At 39.5% G+C, this 19457-nt stretch overlaps 1 protein-coding gene across 1 annotated transcript in view; it reads left to right on the top strand.

Moving 5' to 3' along the window:
- The window catches only part of LOC130035000 (protein mono-ADP-ribosyltransferase PARP14-like), a 54321-nt gene that overhangs the window by 14147 nt on the left and 20717 nt on the right, over positions 1-19457 (top strand). Inside the window, 5 exon segments of the mRNA XM_056126491.1 lie at positions 1117-3215; positions 3391-3537; positions 6331-6561; positions 6776-7018; positions 8768-8789. Coding sequence (XP_055982466.1) covers positions 1117-3215; positions 3391-3537; positions 6331-6561; positions 6776-7018; positions 8768-8789 — 2742 coding nt within the window.

Raw genomic sequence — 19457 nt, 5'->3', positions numbered from 1 at the left:
CTGATTTTGAGTTACCCAATTAGTTGAAAGGGAGAGAGCACCAGGTATTTTGAGAATTTATTTTGCTAAGGCCTTCGTGATTGGCTATAACTATTTAACTTTCTTTTTTTTTCTTTTTGGGTCACACCCAGCGCTGCACAGGGGTTACTCCTGGCTCATGCACTCAGGAATTACTCCTGGCGGTGCTCGGGGTCCATATGGGTTGCTGGGACTGGAACCTGGGTTGGCCACATGCAAGGCAAATGCCCTACCTGCTGTGCTATCGCTCCAAGACTATTTAACTTTTTGTGTCCACGAAATCAGATGTAACAGGAGAATTGGATACAACCCACTCTGACAATAGAAGATCGAAAAACACTGAAGACACCACAAAAGACCCTCTTTCTCCTTTGGTTGTATTTGAAAATCTCATGAACAATGTGAATGATACAATATTGACGTTATTAGTGGAAAATTTAAGTGGTCTGTCCAGTGATGACTTTTATATAGAAATAATACAAGATTTTAAAGTTGCTGTGGTGACCTTTCAAAAACACTTAGGTAAGATCACTTCATTTGCAAGTTCTCTTTGTACCATACCTTGGGATTTTGTTTGAATGCATCAGAAAGTTTCACTCATTTAGCAGCTTATTTTTAAAAAACCTTCCAAATAGTGTAGTTGCTTTTTAATATTGAAGATAGAACGATTTAATTTTAGAACAAACTTATGCTGTGTTAATTGATTAATCTTTACTGTGTAAGTTGTGTAGATGTGTGTATGTGTGAGAGAGAGAATACATTCTGTGTGTATGAGAAAGAGAAAGATAGAATACATTCAAGCAGATATTAAAGTTATTTAAATGATTCTAACTGAATTACCACCATTTATTTATGTGCTATATACCTCTGGAAGAAGTAAATATTGATCTGTGCCACCAAATCACTTACTGGACAATAACAACAACAACAAAAAAACCCACTTATATAGGAAATAATATTGGGTAGTGCTGCTTTTGAACATACTAAAATGTAAATATCTTACAAACACACATGGGTTTTATATCTAGGATAGGAAAGATTATGTTTTCCATGGGAAACATAACACAATGTAATTACATTATATTTCTTTCCTCTAAGTTTTAGACACCATCTTGACCAAGAAAGTTGACCTCAGTAATGTGCAGCTTTCAGTGTTTCCATACTACACCTCTCTGGGCACAGCCTTGTATGGAAAGGAGAAGCCTCTGATTAAACTTCCAGCACCATGCAGAGAATCATTGGACCATCTCCTATGGAAGTTCTTGCAGAAAAATAATCACCTGATTAGGGAGATAAATGATGAAATGGCACGTTGTCACTGTGAGATAACTTGGTCCCAACTCAGTGGGAAAGTTACCATCAGACCTACAGTCACTTTGGCCAATCAGGGAAGGAAGAAAATCAAAACCTGGCAGCAAGATGCTTCTACAGCATTCTCTGACCTCAGGTCTAGATACAAGATCACCTCATTGAAGGTGGCCCCAATCATGTGGGACATCATAAAGAACAGTGTAAAAGATGATTTTCTTTCAATAGAGTTTGATTCACTTATGGAGCTTGTCACCTTGGTGGGGAGATCAGAGGATACAGAAAACATTGAGTCACATGTCAAAGAATTAATACAAAGCACCACTGAAAAAATTAAAAGAGCAGAGCAAAATCTGGAAGAAAAACTGACTATTTCTCTAGGGAAGTATTATCTGTTGCATGAAAGTAGGACATTGGAGCTTATCCGCACCAATTATCCAAAGATAGAGATTATTTATGATCATTCTGCTCAGCACATGTACTTCAAAGGACCCCAGGCAGATGTTTATAAAGTCAAGTGTGAAATACAGGAGAAGGTATACAGCATGCCTCAGAAAAACATTCCGGTTCCCCCTGAGATTTTCCAGTTTTTGCAACAGGTAAATTGTATAGATTTTTCCAGGTCTCTTTTTATAGCACAGAAAATTTTTGCATTGTATGAGCTACAGTCTACATCTGTTCTCTTAATCAGCTGTTCTTCTGAAGACCTACTAGAAGCTGAAAAGCAAATGATGAGTACCTTAAATTATAAGTGCATTAAGATTGAAGACAGGAAAGTTTTTCATAACAAGAAATGGAAAGAACTCATCAGCAGTTTGCAGGATTACAATTCCTCCTCCTCAAAATGTGTAATAATTCATGACCTAACTCCAGAAACCTCCGCCAAAGTCATCATAGCAGGCTGTGTAGGAGAAGTAAACCAAGTTCACACCTCACTGCTCGACTTCCTGAAAACACAAACAATAATCACAAAATTGTTTGAAGTCAAGTCTTCATTAGTTTTTTATTATTTAAAGTCAGAAAAGAAAGTATTTTGGCAATAGTTAAACATGAAAAATGTACAGGTACAATTTAATTCAAAAAGTTTCCCAAAGAGTATTTCATTAACTGGTCCCAAGTGCCAAGCTGGGGAGGGAATGAACCTTCTCAAGCATGCCAGGGATTCAGTCTGTGTTAGAAGTGTCCAGATTGACAAGCCAGGAGCCAGACAACTCTTCCAGGAAAAAGCTTGGTTTTATAAAAGTGAGGTGAAAAGGCTATTTGGTTGCTTTGTTGAACTTCAGAAGAATAAAGAAAGGGAGGAAGGTGGCAGTGATGGCCAGAAGTGCTACCTCAGGATGGACGTGTCCCCTGGGGTGTCACTGAGTGTGCAGAAAGGCGACCTAACCTGGTTTCCGGTGGAAGTGGTGGTCAATGCGGCCAGCGAGGATCTCAATCACCTCAAGGGCCTTGCAGCTGCTCTCTCCAAAGCCGCTGGCCCTGAGCTCCAACGTGACTGCGACCGGATAGTGAAGAGCCAGGGCAAGATCCTCCCCGGCTTTTTGGTGGACTCCAAAGCTGGAAACCTCCCGTATGACTACGTGATCCACGCAGTCGGACCCAGATGGGAGAAGGCTAAGGCCCAGAAGTGTGCATACGTGTTAATGAGAGCTGTGAAGGAAAGCCTGCGTTTGGCTGAAGAGCACAACTACTGGTCCATCGCCATCCCTGCTATTCGCCGTGGAGTCCTGAGCTTTCCCTTACCACAGAGTATGGAGGCCACTGTTTTGGCCATCATGGAGTACTTCCAATTTCACTCAGAACAACACAGCTTGAAGGAAATTTATCTTATAGATGCAGCTGAGAAAACCGTTAAAGCCTTTGCTGAAACCGTGGAAACTCAGTTTAAAGTGTTCTCACACTCACTTTGCCAACCGTCCACTTTCCAGAAAATAAATTCCTCAATGCCCACCTGGAAATCGACCTCTTTGGCCTCCAAGTAAACCCAAGCCTGCCTTTAACCCTGCCAATCATTCCAGCAAACAAAAAGAAGTATCCTTCAATTTTGGAAATGCTCTATTAAAGGACACCCTGCCCGGTACTGCTTCCCAGCCTCCTGTTCGAAGTGCTGGTCAAGCAGGATTGAGGAAAGATCATGGGAACAAACAAATTCTGTGGGTCCCAGGAGGCTTGAAGGTCCTGATGGTTAAAGGAGATGTACAGAGTGCAAAGGTGAGTGTTCCCAGCACTGAACACCTAGCAGGGTGCTGCAGCCTCAAACTCCACCCCACAGATAAGCAGTTTATTTATAATTTTCTTTAGAAAATTGGTGCCTCACTGAAGTGTTTACTAAGATAGGTCAATTTTCCGCAGTAACTGAAAGTGGGTACAGGTATTCACTATATAATCACATACACTTATATAATCACATATACAGACTATCTCATATACATGTTCATATACAGCTATATAGTTCAGAGACTTTGCCCACTTCAGTTCTCTTATTAGTTTAAAATTATTACTGTGATCACAAGTCCCCTATCAGATACACACTTTGGATAATTTCTTCCATTTGAAGGATCATCCCCCTTTTTGTTATTCAGTAGAAACTGTTTCAGCTGCTTTTTGCTTTAATTTAAATTTTTTATTTTAAAATTAAATAAAAGATTTTAAATTAGAGTTCTGCTTTGAGTAAGTTTGAATATAGTAAAAGAATAGTAACTCACTTGGCTTACCTCCCATATTCAGACATTATACTAAGTGCTTTGATCCACATTTTTACTTTTGATATCATGTGGTGGATCCTTTGTTTATTAATTTTATCATTTATGCTTGATGAAATAAGACTTAGAGTGGTTAAATAAATTGTGTACATCTCATAAGTCACAAGAGATTAAGCCTGTATTTGGACTTTTCAGACTTTTAACCACTGCATTTTTTTTCATTCTTTTTAAAAAACTTTTTAATTGAATCACTGTGAGATAGACCATTACAAAGATGTTCATGATTGGCTTTCAGTCACACAGTATTCCTGCACCTTCCCTCCACCAGTGTACATTTCCCAGCACCAGTGTCCCCACTTTCCCTCCCATCACCCACCCACCCCAACCCTTGCCTGCCTCTATGGCAGGTGCTTTTCTTCTCTCTCCTTTTGGGCATTGTCGTTTTGTGGTTTGCAATATTGATACTGAAAGGTTATCAAGAATATCCCTTACCTACTTTTAACCCTCAGATCTTGTCCAGCATGATCATTCCCAGCTATTATTGTCATACCTGTCCCTTCTCTATCTTATCTACCCTCAGCCCCACACAGACTTGTGGTTAGTTCCAACTACTGACCAGCCCTCCTAACCCCTGTTTTCCCTGGCCATGGATGTTATTCTTCCAATATATGTATATACATGTATATATACATATACATATATAAAATATCCCACAAATGAATGCAGTCATTCTATATCAGTCCCTCTCCTCCTGATTGTTTCACTCAGCATCATACTCTTCATGTCCGTCTATTTATAGGCAAATTTCATGACTTCATTTTTCCTGACAGCTGCATAGTATTTCATTGTGTAGATGTCCACTTCATTGTTTTAAAATAATTTTTGTCTTTGCAAAAGTATAAGCAGTACATCTTTTTTACCAATAGTTTGTAATTGGAACAATTTCTGTTCCTCGTCCTCCTTGAACCCTGAACTGAGAGGCATAGCTTCCTTTCCTTCTACTCCATCCATCTTTTTCTGATGTCACAGCACCTGCACCTCAGTACCTCTTGATAACTCATGCAGAGTTGTGGGTTGGTTTTGTGTGTGTGCGGGGCAGGATTCTGGGAAGGAGGGAGACTGGAAAGAGCAGGGTTCAGAGACACTTCCTAACTGAGTGCTCAGGGGTCACTCATGGCAGAGCTTGTGGGACCACATGTGGTGCTGGGCGTCAAACCAGAGTGATCAGTGTACAAGTCTGCAAGCCTTAACCTCTGTACTATCTCTCCATCCCATAGGTGCTTTGAAAAGTCACTTGTCTACATTCTTTTACCCTTTTTCTGTGGCTATTATTAACCTGCTCGCATTAGTGTTCTGCTGTAAAAACTTTTCAGAGCTCCTATCTATGTGGGACTCTTCCAGTGTCATGCCCGAGTTTCAGATCCCCAATCACAGAGAGACCCAGTTCCACACATGATAATGCAAAAGAAAAGGAACTTTATTATCAGCCCAAGCCAAGGCTAACTCGAGCTAGGCTTCATGTCTCATCCAACACAGTGGAGTCTTGACAAGGTCTCTGACTCCAAATCACAAGCAGTTTATATAGGATTCAGAGCTAAGAAGCAATTTACGTACTGGTCTATTTTTAGCATTGGCCCTATTACAATGGTGATCCGCAATTAGGCAATGGTTGGTAACAGTTTCTAAGGAGGGTGCAGTGACCCTTCATGACCGGCCAGACCTAACTGCCCAATTCCTTATCTTGGCAAATTACTCAATTGGGAATTTTACCAGCAACTGCAAGTCCTGCTTTGGGGAAACAGAAACTGAGGCCTAGCTGAGACTTAATGTTAGCTTCAGCTTGTTATGGTATCAGTTTTGCCCTCACACCAGTAGTTGGCTCAGTTGGATGCTAAATTTAGCTTGACTGGCACAATTTTGCACCAAAAGCTTTCTAAAGACCAAACTAATCTGCTTAGAGTTCACAAATTACTATACTGGTCTCATTCTGTCCCTTTTCCAAATGACTTCCCTATCTCTCTCTGCCTCTACAACTATATCTACTCAGTTTTTACCTGGCATGGTCTACACAAGTAATTGAAGGCAATTCCTGTGCACAAAATCACCATCACAAACTTAAATATTACTTTTATATTCTTTATTATCCTGGAAATATTACTATCTTTAATAAAATTTTGCTTAGAAATGCTATTTTAGGATCTGAAAACTAAACAATCCTTCCTACTTTTCCTTCCTCGCTAGTAATCCTTGGTGAACATTTTTTGTTAATGTTTGAAAACACATTGTTGTTTTTGTCTTTAAGACTGATGTTGTTGTCAATTCCATTTCCTCGGATCTTGAACTTAATCAAGGGCCTCTCTCTCGTGCCCTCTTGAAAAGTGCCGGGAAAGAACTTCAGAAGGAATTGAATAGAGCTGGAAAAACCATGACTGCGAATGTCGGCACAGTTCTTCAAACAGGTGGCTATAATCTGCCTTGCCCTTATGTGCTTCATGTGGTGGCTGCAAGTTGGACAAACGATAATTCACACAAGGTGGGTTCTGACTTGCCAGTCTCCTGAAATTTGGTTCGCCCTTGGACTCTCCTTTCATTCAGTGTAGATTAGATCTCATCTGTTATTTCTTCTATAAATATGTTGCTTTCTTAGTAGATTTCACCTTTATAGCCACTTCCTGCAGTTTTAACTTACTCATCTTGGAGACTAATTAAAAATATAGATGTATAAAGGTGTGATTTTGCTTTTTCAGATCATGGAAGGTATAATCAGAAAATGTTTGGAGATCACTGAGAACCTGTCCTTGAACTCAGTCACATTTCCAGCAATAGAAACAAGAAATTTGGGCTTTCCTAAAAATGTTTTTGCTGAGTTGATCCCGTCAGAAGTGGTCAAATTTAGTAGCAAGAAACAAACAACAACTTTACAAGAGGTCCACTTTCTGTTGCAACCAAGTGATCATGAAAATATTCAGGTACAAGTGAACCCAATTCTGGTAATTTTTTATAATTAAACCCTATTTTTAAATGTTTTATTGTCTAATACATTATTTCTCTTATGTATTTCCTATTCAGGAAAATTAAGAATTAACATATACCTGTGTAGGATCAAAAATTTCAAGTAAATTTTTATTTAACTCTGTAGCACTGTCTTCCCATTGTTCATCAAGTTGCTCATTAGATGTAGAAAAAAATTTACTTCCTATTAAGGAAACTTCAAATATATGCAAAAGTTTACTTTATAGCACTAAAAACTCACTTTACAAATTTTCACTCATCTTCAAAATTTAATTTCCAATTAATGTGTTTCATCTCAATTTATTTTCCCTATATTCTATAATATTATATATATAGAAAACCAGTACATTCATTCTACACGTGAGCATTTCAATGATTCACTTTAGATGAAAGAACTCTTTATTGTTTTTAGTTTATCTCATTTATTTACTTATTGATTTATTTTTTTTTATTAGTGAAACACCATGAGGTACAGAGGTAGACTTACAAGCTTTCGTGCTTGGATTTCAGTTATACCATATTCGAGTACCCATCCCTCCACCAGTGCCCATTCTCCACCACCAGTGATCCCAGTAACCCTCCCACCCCCACACCCCATCACCCCCTACCCCATGCCGCCTCTGTGGCAGGGCATTCCCTTTTGCTCTCTCTCTCCTTTACAGTGTTGTAGTTTGCAATAGAGGTATTAAGTGGCCATCCTGTTCCATCTATAGTCTACTTTCAGCACGCATCTCGCAACCTGAGCAAGTCCTGCAAACATCCTTTACTTGGTGTTCCCTTCTCTATCTGAGCTGCCTTTTCCCCCCAGCATGTGCTGCTGGCTTCCAAGCCATGGAGAAGACCTCCTGGTACTTATCTCAACTATTCTTGGGTGTCCAACTCCCATTCTGTTACTTTATAGTCCCCAGATGCGTGCAGTCTTTCTCTGTCTGACCCTCTCTTTCTGGCTTATTTCACTTAGCATGATACTTTCCATGTAGAACCACTTGTATGTAAATTTCATGACTTCATCTTTTCTAACAGGTGCATAGTATTCCATTGTGTAGATGTACCAGTTTCTTTAACCAGTCATCTGTTCTCGGGCACTCGAGTTTTTCCAAATTTTGGCTATTGTGAACAGTGCAGCAATGAACATAGAAGAGCAGATTCATTTCGATTTTACTTTTTTGCCTCTCGGGGATATATTCCCAGGAGTGGTATTGCTTGGTCAAATGGGAGCTCAACTTCTAATTTTTTAAGAATCATCCATACTGTTTTTCAAAAGGGCTGAACCAGTCTGCATTCCCACCAGCAGTGAAGAAGGGTCCCTTTCTCACCACATCCATGTCAACACCAGTTGCTTTTGTTCTTTTCGATGTGGCCAGTCTCTGTGGTGTGAGATGATATCTCATTGTTGTTTTGATTTGCATCTTCCTGATGATTAGTGATGTAGAGCATTTGTTCATGTGCCGTTTTGCCATTCATATTTCTTCTTTGAGAAAGTTTCTATTCATTTCATCACCCCATTTTTGATGGGGTTGGATGTTTTCTTCTTGTGGAGCTCAGCCAGTGCTTTGTATATCCTTGATATCAACCCCTTGTCGGATGGGTATTGGGCAAATATCAAAAGGATTTTTTTAAAAAAGTAATATAACAACAATATTTCATGCATAAAATATAAAATAATTTTTCTTTTTAATTACGAAGTCAATGTCTGTGTCTCATAATGTTTTATTTTGTATTTAAAGGGTTTTGAATCTAATGAAGTTCGTATACAGAATAAGGTTTACATATTTTTAATGCTATTTTTAATTAGATTAGAATTTAAAGGGTTGCATTCTATACAAATATTTTTGTATTGGGAGCCATACCTAGTAGTGCTCAGTCCTGACTCTACACTCAGGGATCACTGCTTGTGGTTCTTGTGCACCATCTGGGATGCCAGGGATGACCCCAGGTTGGCCTCGTGCAAGGCAAGCGCCCTATCCTATCCACTATACTTTCCTCCAGTCCCTCATACAAACATCTTAAAACAGAATTTATTTATTTATATATATTTTTAGTCACCATGAGATACAGATGTACAAAGCTGATCATGGTCAAGTTTCAGTCATACAGTATTCCAACACCCATCCTTCCACCAGTGTACATTTCCTACCACCAATGTCCCCAGTTTCCTTCCTGCCATCCTCATACCCAGCCTATCTCTAGGGCAGACACTTTCCTCTTTCTGTCTCTGTCTCTCTCTTCCCTCCTTCATTTGAGGGCATTATGGTTTGCAATACAGGTACTGAAAGGTTATCATGTTTGTTCCTTTACCTGTTTTTTGTATGCAATTCTTATCCAGAGTGATCATTTCCAACTATATTTGTCATGGTGGTCTCATCTCTATCCCAACCACCTTCTCCCTCAGCATTTGAGGTAGGCTTCCACCCATGCACCACTCTTCATGGCTCTTGTTTCTATCGTCCTTGGGCATTGATTTCATATTATGTGATTTTTTATGTCCCACAAATATGTTCAATCATTCTATGTCTATCCCTCTCCTCTGACTCAATTTACTCACCATAATATTCTCCATGTTCATCCATTTATAAGAAAATTTAATAACTTCATTTTTCCTAATAGCTACATAGTATTTCATTGTGTGTATGTACCATAGTTTCCTCTAACCAGTGATCTGTTCTCATGTACTCAGATATTTTCCTGATTCTGACTATTGTGAATAGTGGCTTAACTGAACATTTCTGCTGTGTTAACACAGAATTTAAATATACCATTGTGACCCTGTAACTGGGTCACAGTGGTGCATTTAAATTCTGTGTTAAATAAACAATTACAAGACCGGGTGGATATGCATGACAAAGTGGCCACAGTGAAGTCATACTCATACATGGGATTAGGAGTGCTGAGACCAGAAGACCAGAACCACCTTTAGTCATTGAGGACTCACCAGTCTGCTCACATTTGCTGGAGAGCAGCTATAAGAGAGTCACAAAACTAATCATTAAGGTAAAACAAGAATTAAAAATTCCTTTGATCCCAGTTCTCATACTTTAGAATAGGTGACATCAAATCTTTGAAAAATCAATGATAAGAAAGTAAACAGAGTAAAACCATCCATGTTAGAGATACCCATGGATCATTGGGCTACTTTAAACATTTGTTTATTTAGCAATTTTTCTTAAATCTAAACACTACCTTAAATTTTTTCATTTTAAAATTGTGTTTATTAAGGTGACATCAGCGAACAATGCTTATTTGTTTGGGAGGTACAGTGTTACCACACCACCCAACAACAGAATGACAGTATTCCTCCACAACTCTCCATGTATCTATGCCATTCACTCCCCACACTCTGTATAACTTCTGTTTTGTTATCAGACTCTGAGCATTTATTGTTGTTCGGCATTTTTAAATCTCTTGCTTGTTTCTTTATGTAACATACAGAATGTAGTTGTCTGTTTTTGTCTTTTTCCTTATGATTTTGCTTTAATTGATACCCTCTGGGTTCATCCAATATTTAGGAAAAAATCGACTTTTTTTAGTAATATTTCCATTATGTATGTATACCATGTTTTTTATATCTGCTCATGCATCATTGGGATTTGTGTTATTTCCAGATTTTGTTTATTGCCAATAGTATTGTAATGAACTTAGGTGTCTGCATCACTGTCGCTGTCACTGTCCTCCCGTTGTTCATCGATTTGCTTGAGCAGGCACCAGTAACGTCTCACAACAAATTGTGAGACTTATTGTTGCTGTTTTTGGCATATTCGAATATGTCACGGGTAGCTTGCCAGGCTTTACCAAGCAGGCGAGATACTCTCAGTAGCTTGCCAGGCTCTCTGAGAGGGGCGGAGGAATCGAACCCGGGTCGGCTGCGTGCAAGGCAAACACCCTGCCCTCTGTACTATCGCTCCAGCCCAGATGTCTGCATACCTTTTCAGATTAGTGTTTTCATGTTCTTGGAATAGATACCTAACAATGGAATTTCTGGGTAATATCGTAACTTTGTTTTTAATTTTTGAGACATCCCCACATTGTTTTCCTAGAGACTGAACCAGCTTACATCCCACCAGCAGTGTCACTTTCAATCTGCCTCCCTGCCTAAACTCATTGTTTCTATCTTTTTTGATGTATGCGCTTCTCATTTGATGAGTTGATACCTCGTTTTGAACTTCAAGAACCCAGAAAATGACCAGCCAGTTAAAAGCACTTACCTAACAAGTGCAAAACCGTAATTTCAAATCTGGTTCTGTCGCGTATGTGGAGACTACTTAGATGACCCCATTGTCTAAGATTCCCTGAAAGTATACTCACCTTCTTTAGAAACTAACATAACCTGCATTCTAAACAGGCACAACACCAACCAAGAAAAACATGTGGCCCATTTAGTTGACCTACACACTAAAGTAATTCCCGGTACTATAGGACTTGCATTGTACAAGGTGATGTGGATCAGGACTGACTTACAAATTTTCGTGCTTGGGTTTCAGTTATACAATGTTCAAGTACCCATCCCAACACCAGTGCCCATTCTCCACCACCAATGATCCCAGTAGCCCTCCCACCCCCAAACACCATACCCTCCCACCCCACGCTGCCTCTGTTGCAGGACATTCCCTTTTGCTCTCTCTTTCCTTTACAGTGTTGTAGTTTGCAATAGAGGTATTAAGTGGCCATCCTGTTCCATCTATAGTCTACTTTCAGCACGCATCTCGCAACCTGAGCAAGTCCTGCAAACATCCTTTACTTGGTGTTCCCTTCTCTATCTGAGCTGCCTTTTCCCCCCAGCATGTGCTGCTGGCTTCCAAGCCGTGGAGAAGACCCCCTGGTACTTAACTATTCTTGGGTGTCCAACTCCCATTCTGTTACTTTATAGTCCCCAGATGCGTGCAGTCTTTCTCTGTCTGACCCTCTCTTTCTGGCTTATTTCACTTAGCATGATACTTTCCATGTAGAACCACTTGTATGTAAATTTCATGACTTCATCTTTTCTAACAGGTGCATAGTATTCCATTGTGTAGATGTACCAGTTTCTTTAACCAGTCATCTGTTCTCGGGCACTCGAGTTTTTTCCAAATTTTGGCTATTGTGAACAGTGCAGCAGTAAACATAGAAGTGCAGATGTCATTTCGACTGTACTTTTTTGCCTCTCAGGGATATATTCCCAGGAGTGGTATTGCTTGGTCAAATGGGAGCTCAATTTCTAATTTTTTAAGAATCGTCTATGCTGTTTTCCAAAAGGGCTGAAGCAGTTGGCAATCCCATCAGCAGTGAAAGAGGGTCCCTTTCTCACCACACCACGCCAACATCACTTGCTTTTGTTCTTTTGGGTGTGGGCCAGTCTCTGTGGTGTGAGATGATATCTCATTGTTGTTTTGATTTGCATCTCCCTGATGATTAGTGATGTAGAGCATCTTCTCATGTGTCTTTTTGCCATTCATATTTCTTCTTTGAGAAACTTTCTGTTCATTTTGTTGCCCCCATTTTTTGATGGGGTTGGATGTTTTCTTCCTGTGGAGTTCAACCAGTGCTATGTATATCCTTGATATCAACACCTTGTCGGATGAATATTGGGCAAATATACTTTCCCATTATGTAGACTTTCTTTGTATTTTGGTCACTGTTTCTTTTGAGGTACAGATGCTTCTTAGTTTAAGATAGTCCCATTTGTCAATCTCTGTTTTCACTTGCTTGGCCAGTGGCATGTCATCTTTGAAGATACTGTTAGCTTCAATGTCATGGAGGGTTTTGCCAATCTTGTCTTCAATGTACCTTATGGATTTTGGCCTGATGGTGAGGTCTTTAATCCATTTTGATCTGACTTTTATGCATGGTCTTCGGTCAAAGTCTAAGCCCATTTTTTTGCATGTGGTTGTCCGGTTATGCCAGCACAATTTTTTTTTAATTTTTATTAGTGAAACACCATGAGGTACAGTTGTAGATTTACAAATTTTTGTGCTTGGATTTCAATTATACAATGATCAAATACCCATCCCTTCACCAGTGCCCATTTTCCACCACCATGGAATATCCCTCCCACCCCCATCCCCCTCATCCCACCCTGCCTCTGTGGCAGGGCATTCCCTTTTGTTCTCTCTCTCCTTTTGGGTGTTGTGGTCTGCAAAAGAGGCATTGAGTGGCAAACATGTTCAGTCCATAGTCTACTTTCAACATGCATCTCCCCTCCTGGGAGGATCCTCCAAACACCCTTTATTTGGTGCTCTCTTCTCTATCTGGGCTGCCCTTTCCCCTAGAATGCCCAGCTGGCCTCTAAGCTATGGAGTAATCCTCCTGGTGCTGATCTCAGCTATTCTTGGGTATTAATATCATATTTTGTTATTTTATATCCCCCAGATGAATGCAATCTTTCTATGTCTATCCCTCTCTTTCTGACTCATTTCATTTAGCATGATACTTTCCATGTTGTACCACTTGTATGTAAATTTCATGACTTCATCTTTTCTAACAGCTACATAGTACTCCATTGTGTAGATGTACCAAAGTTTCTTTAACCAGTCATCTGTTCTTGGGCACTCAGGTTTCTTCCAGTTTCTGGCTATTGTAAAGAGTGCTGCAATGAACAAACAAGTGCAGATGTCACTTCGACTATACATTTTTGCCTCTCTGGGATATATTCCCAGGAGTGGTATTGCTGGGTCAAATGGGAGCTCAATTTCTAATTTTCTGAGAAACGTCTATACTGTTTTCCAAAAGGGCTGACCAAGTCGGCATTCCCACCAACAGTCAAGGAGTGTCCCTTTCTCGCCAAATCCACGCCAGCATCGGTTTCTTTGGTTCTTTTGAATGTGGGCCAGTCTCTGAGGTGTGAGATGGTATCTCATTGTGGTTTTGATCTGCATCTCCCTGATGATTAATGATGTAGAGCATTTTATCATGTGCTTTTTTGCCATTCTGATTTCTTCTTTGAGAAAGTTTCTGTTCATTTCATTGCCCCATTTTTGGATGGGGTTGGATGTTTTCTTCTTGTGCAGTTCAACCAGTACTTTGTATATCCTTGATATCAACCTCTTGTCAGATGTGTATTTGGCGAATATCCTTTCCCATTCTGTAGACTGTCTTTGTATTTTGGTCACTATTTCTTTTGAGGTGCAGAAGCTTCTTAGTTTAAGATAGTCCCATTTATCTATCTCTGTTTTCACTTGCTCGTATGCCAGCACAATTTGTTAAAGAGATTTTCCTTGATCCAATTCACATTTCTTGCTCCCTTATCACAGATTAGATGATCATATATTTGGGGGAAGTGTCAGTATATTCAACCCAGTTCCATTGGTCTGAGGCTCTGCCTTTGTTCCAGTTCAATGCTGTTTTAATTATTACAGCTTTGTGTAGAGTTTGAAGTTGGGGAGGTTGATTCCTCCCACTTTCTTTTTCCCAAGAATTCCTTCAGCTCTTCGTGGCTGCTTATTATTTCATATGAGTGTTTGCTCCAGTTCTTTGAAGAATGTCATGGGTATCATTATAGGGATTGCATTGAATTTGTACAATGCTTTGGGAAGTATTGCCATTTTGACAATGCTAATTCTCCCAATCCACGGGCAGGGGATATCTTTCCATTTCCTCATATCCTCTTTTATTTCATGAATTAGCATTTTGCAGTTTTCTTTGTACAGGTCTTTTACGTCCTTAGTTAAGCTGAATCCTAGGTCCTTGATTTTCTGGGACACAATTGTGAAGGGTTTTTTTTTATGTCACTTTCTTCTCTCTCATTTGCATATAGGAAAGCCATGAACTTTTGGATATTGATTTTATAGCCTGCAACTTTACTATACAAGTCTATTGTTTCTAGGAGTTTCTTGGTAGAGGTTTTACAGTTCTCTAATTATAGTATCATATCATCTGTGAATAGTGAGAGCTTGATTTCTTCCTTTACTACCTGAATGCTCTTAATATCTATTTCTTGCCTAACCACTATTGCAAGTACTTCCAGTACTATATTGAACAACAGTGGAGAGAGTGGGCATCCTTGTCTCTTCCCTGATCTAACTAAGATAAGGCTCTTAGATTTTCCCATTGAGGATGATGCTTGCCATAGGCTTATGGTAGATGGCTTGAACTACATTGAGGAAAGTCACCTCTATACCCATTTTGGCGAGGGTTTTCATCATAAACGGGTGCTGCATCTTGTCAAATGCTTTCTCTGTATATATTGATATGATCATAGGGTTTATATCTTTTCTTTTGTTGATATGATGGATAATGTTGATTGATTTCCAAATATTAATCCATCCTTGCATATCTAGTATAAATCCCACTTGGTCATGGTGTATGATCTTTTTGATGAGTTGTTGAATTCTGTTTGCTAATATTTTATTGAGAATCTTCATATCCGTATTTATCAGGGTTATCGGCCTGTAGTTTTCTTTTCTTGTGGTGTCTTTGTTTCCTTTTGGTATTACAGAGATATGAGCTTCATAGAAACTATTTGGGAGTGTTTCTGTTTCTTCAATTTCCTGGAAATGCTTGAGAAGGACTGGGAATAGCTCCTTTTTAAATGTTTGGAAAACTTCACTAGTGAATCTATCTGGACCTGGGCTTTTATTTTTGGGAAGAATTTTGATTACAGGTTCAATTTTCTTGATATTAATAGAACTATTCAGATATTCTAGATCTTTTTGATTCAACCTTGGGTGATTATAGGAATTCGGGAATTTATCCATTTCTTCTAGTTTCTCTTGTTTTGTGGCATAAAGACTTTCAAAGTAGTCTCTGAAGATCCTTTGAATTTCTTTGGTTTCTGTTGTGATACCTCCCTTCTCATTTCTGATTTGGTTTATTGGGGTTCTCTCTCTCTTTCTTTGTGAGTCTTGCTAGTGTTTTATCTATCTCATTTATTTTCTCAAAGAACCAGCTTTTGGTTTCACTGATCTTTCAGATTGCTTTTTGGGCTTCCATGTCGTTGATATCTGCTCTAAGTTTTATGATCTCTTTCCTTCTGCCTGATTTGGGCTCCTTTTGTTGGTCCTTTTCTAAGATCTTGTGCTGTGAAATCAAGTTGTTTATGTGGACCCTTTCTTCCTTCCTGAGAAATGCTTGCAGAGCTATAAATGTTCCCCTTAACATGGCTTTAGCTGTGTCCCACAGGTTCTGGTAGCTCGTGTCTTCATTCTCATTTGTTTCCAGGTATTTTTTTATTTTTCCTGGATTTCCTTCCTGACCCACTCATTGTTCGACATTGAGTTGTTTAATTTCCAGGTGTTTGATTTGTTTTTCTGCATTTGTACATGGTTAATTTCTATTCAGTTCATTATGGTCTGAGAAGATAGTTGATATAATGTCTATCTTCCTGATTCTGGTGAGGTATGCTTTGTGGCCCAGTGCATAGTCTATTCTGGAAGATGTTCCATGTACACTGGGAAAGAATATGTATTCTTTTTTGGGGGGAGTATAAAGTCCTCTTTTAGCCCTCTGTCTTCTATTTCTTCCTTCAGAGCGATTATTTCCTTACTGAGTTTTAATCTTCTTGACCTATCCAGGGGTGATAAGGCGGTGTTGAAGTCTCCAACTACTACTGTGTTTCTTGTAATGTCCTTCTTAAGGTCTGTTAGCAGTTGTTGTAAGTATTTGGCTGGTCCCTCATTGTGTGTGTATACGTTTAGGAGTGTAGTTTCTTCCTGCTCTACATATTCCTTCATTAATAGAAAATGCCTTCAATGTCTCTTCTAATCTTTTTCAACCTGTAATCTATGTTGTCCGATACTAGTAAGGCCACTCCAGCTTTTTTTAGGGGTTGTTTGCTTGCAGGGTAGTTTTTCATTCCTTGACTTTGAGTCTGTGTTTGTTCTGATTGTTCCGATGTGTTTCTTGTAGGCAGCAGAATGTTGGGTCCTGTCTCTGAATCCATTTTGCCACTCTGTGTCTCTTAATTGGTGAATTTAGACCATTGATGTTGAGAGAGATTATTGTTATGAGGTTTCTGTAAGGGTTTGTTTTTCTTGTAAGGGTCTGTCTTGTCTTACAGTAGCCCCTTTAGCCCTTCCTTTAGGTTTGGTTTTGAGTCTATGATGTTCCTGAGCTGTTGTTTATCCAGAAAATAGTGTACTGTTTCTTTGAGTTTGAGTGAGAGATTAGCCAGATAGAGTATTCTTAGTGAAGCATTCATTTCAGTGAGTTTTTTCACTATATCCCACCATTGCCTTCAGACTTGGAGGGTTTCCTCTGATAGGTCTGCTGTGAATCTAAGGGGTACTCCTTTGTATGTGATTTCCTTCTTTGACCTTGCTGCTTTCAGTATTGTGTCTCTATCTGTGGCATCGTATCATTCTAACTATGATATGTCTTGGAGTGTTTTTGTTAGGGTTTCTTTTAGCTGGCACCCTTCGTGCTCCTTGAATCTGGATGCCTGCATTGTCCAGCTCTGGAAACTTTTCAGCAATGATTTCTTTAACCAGGACTTTTTCATTTGATTGTTTCCCTGACCTTCTGGTAGTCCGATGATTCTAATTTTGTTTCTCTTGGAATCATCCCCTAGGACTCTGATTCACTGTAGAGCTACTTTGAAGTCTCTTGCCATTGTTTGCTGTTGCTTCCTGCAGCTCATCTACCAGCTCACTGAGTCTGTCTTCAGCTGTAGCCATTCTACTATTATGAGCACACACTGAGTTTTCTATTTCATCTACCAAATCCTTTATTCGTGACATTTCTGTGCATTGCTTTCCAATTTCTGCTCTCATTTCTTCCTGTATTCTCGATCATGTCTTTCATGTCGTCCTTTAATTTACTGGATATCTGTCTCACTGTTACATTGAGTTCATTGAACATCTTCATTACTTCATATCTGAATTCTTTATCAGAGAACCCCATTATTGAGTAACACCTATTGAGGTTTCTGAAGTCTTTTCATCATCCTCTCCTCGTGGTGAGGATTTGCATTGTTTCTTCATGTTGGTGTGGTGGTATGGAGACTGAGATGTTACCAGAGATTGCTGGGTATGGGTAACTTACCTGCGGCTGTGTTAGTGTTCCCCATCCGCAAAATAGGCCACTTACACCTCTGCAGAGGCCACGCCCACTTCTGCAGAGGCCACGCCCCTACGGGTACCTGGTGTGGTGGGGTACAGAACTGGGAGAGGGAGAAAACCGGGCGCAGCGTTGGGGAAGAAAAGGAAGGGACTCAGGGATGGTGGGTGGCCCAGGGTCCCAGAGGACTCCTGGGGCGTGTGTGCAGGGAAGGCGAAGTCCCAGGTTTGAATATTGATTTACCTGGGAGAGGGAGAAAACTGGGCGGTATATCACGACTTCTTTACCCAGTAGTTTCACTTGCTTGTTTCCAGATCTTGACTGCTATGTAAATAGTGCTACAGAGAACTTAGAGGGCACAAATGTCTTTTAGAAATAGTATTTTGAAGTTTAGTTATGAGCTTTCACTTATTTATTTTGGATTTTGCTGCTTTTGTTTTCAGTATAAGTCCAAAATAAATCATCCATATGACAAAGAAAGAAAGAAAGAAAGAAAGAAAGAAAGAAAGAAAGAAAGAAAGAGTATTTTGAGGCCCTTCAAACAGATTCCAGAAATTGGAATTGCTGGGTCATATGCAAGCTCAATCCTCAAGCTTTTTAGTGCTTTCCATATTGCTATATAAACAGGTTGAGCCAGTTAACATTTCCAAACACAGCAAGTGAGGGTTCCTTTGTCCCCACATTCATGCCAACACTAGTTGTTTTAGTTCTTTTTTATGTGTGAGGATCTCATTATTATTTTGGTTTGCATTTTCCTGATGATGAAGAGCATATTTTATTATATCTATTGGCTATCTGTTACTCTTCTTAGGAAGACTCTGCTCAGCTCTTCAATCCATTTTTTGGTATTGTTTGTTTTTTAGTTACTGGTGATGATCTTGAGCTGGAGTGATAGCACAGCAGGTAGGGCATTTGCCTTGCATGCGGACGACCTGGGCCAACCCCGGTTCGATTCCTCCATCTCTCTTGGAGAGCTCGGCAAACTACTGAGAGTATTGCGCCCACACGGCAGTGTCTGGCAAGCTACCTGTGACGTATTCAGTATGCGAAAAAAAGAAATAATAAGTCTCACAATAGAGATGTTACTGGTGCCTACTCGGGCAAATCGATGAACAATGGGAGGACAGTGACAAGTGATGATCTTATGGAGAAAAAATTTTGTAATTAAGTATGTTATTGTAGTCTGAAGCAAAGAGGACACAGCCAAGTTATATTCTGTAAAGAGAATGTTTAAATACTAATAAACTATTAATTGTTATTTTTTTCCTTTTTTCTTCCACTTTTGTCTTGTTATGGTTTGTCATGCCAAGGTTCAAACCTAAATCCTAGCTAGATAGGCAAGATCCTCTACCACTGTCCCACATTGCTGGCTCAAGAGATACTAATTTCTAAGATCTGACTGTTTTATAAGTTGGAACATATGTTTTCAGACTAGGCTTTAAATGATTAAAG

This window comes from Sorex fumeus, unplaced genomic scaffold (assembly GCF_029834395.1).
Source record: "Sorex fumeus unplaced genomic scaffold, SorFum_2.1 ptg000063l, whole genome shotgun sequence".
Classification (NCBI taxonomy): Eukaryota; Metazoa; Chordata; class Mammalia; order Eulipotyphla; family Soricidae; genus Sorex; species Sorex fumeus.
This window is presented reverse-complemented; position numbering and strand designations above follow the sequence as displayed.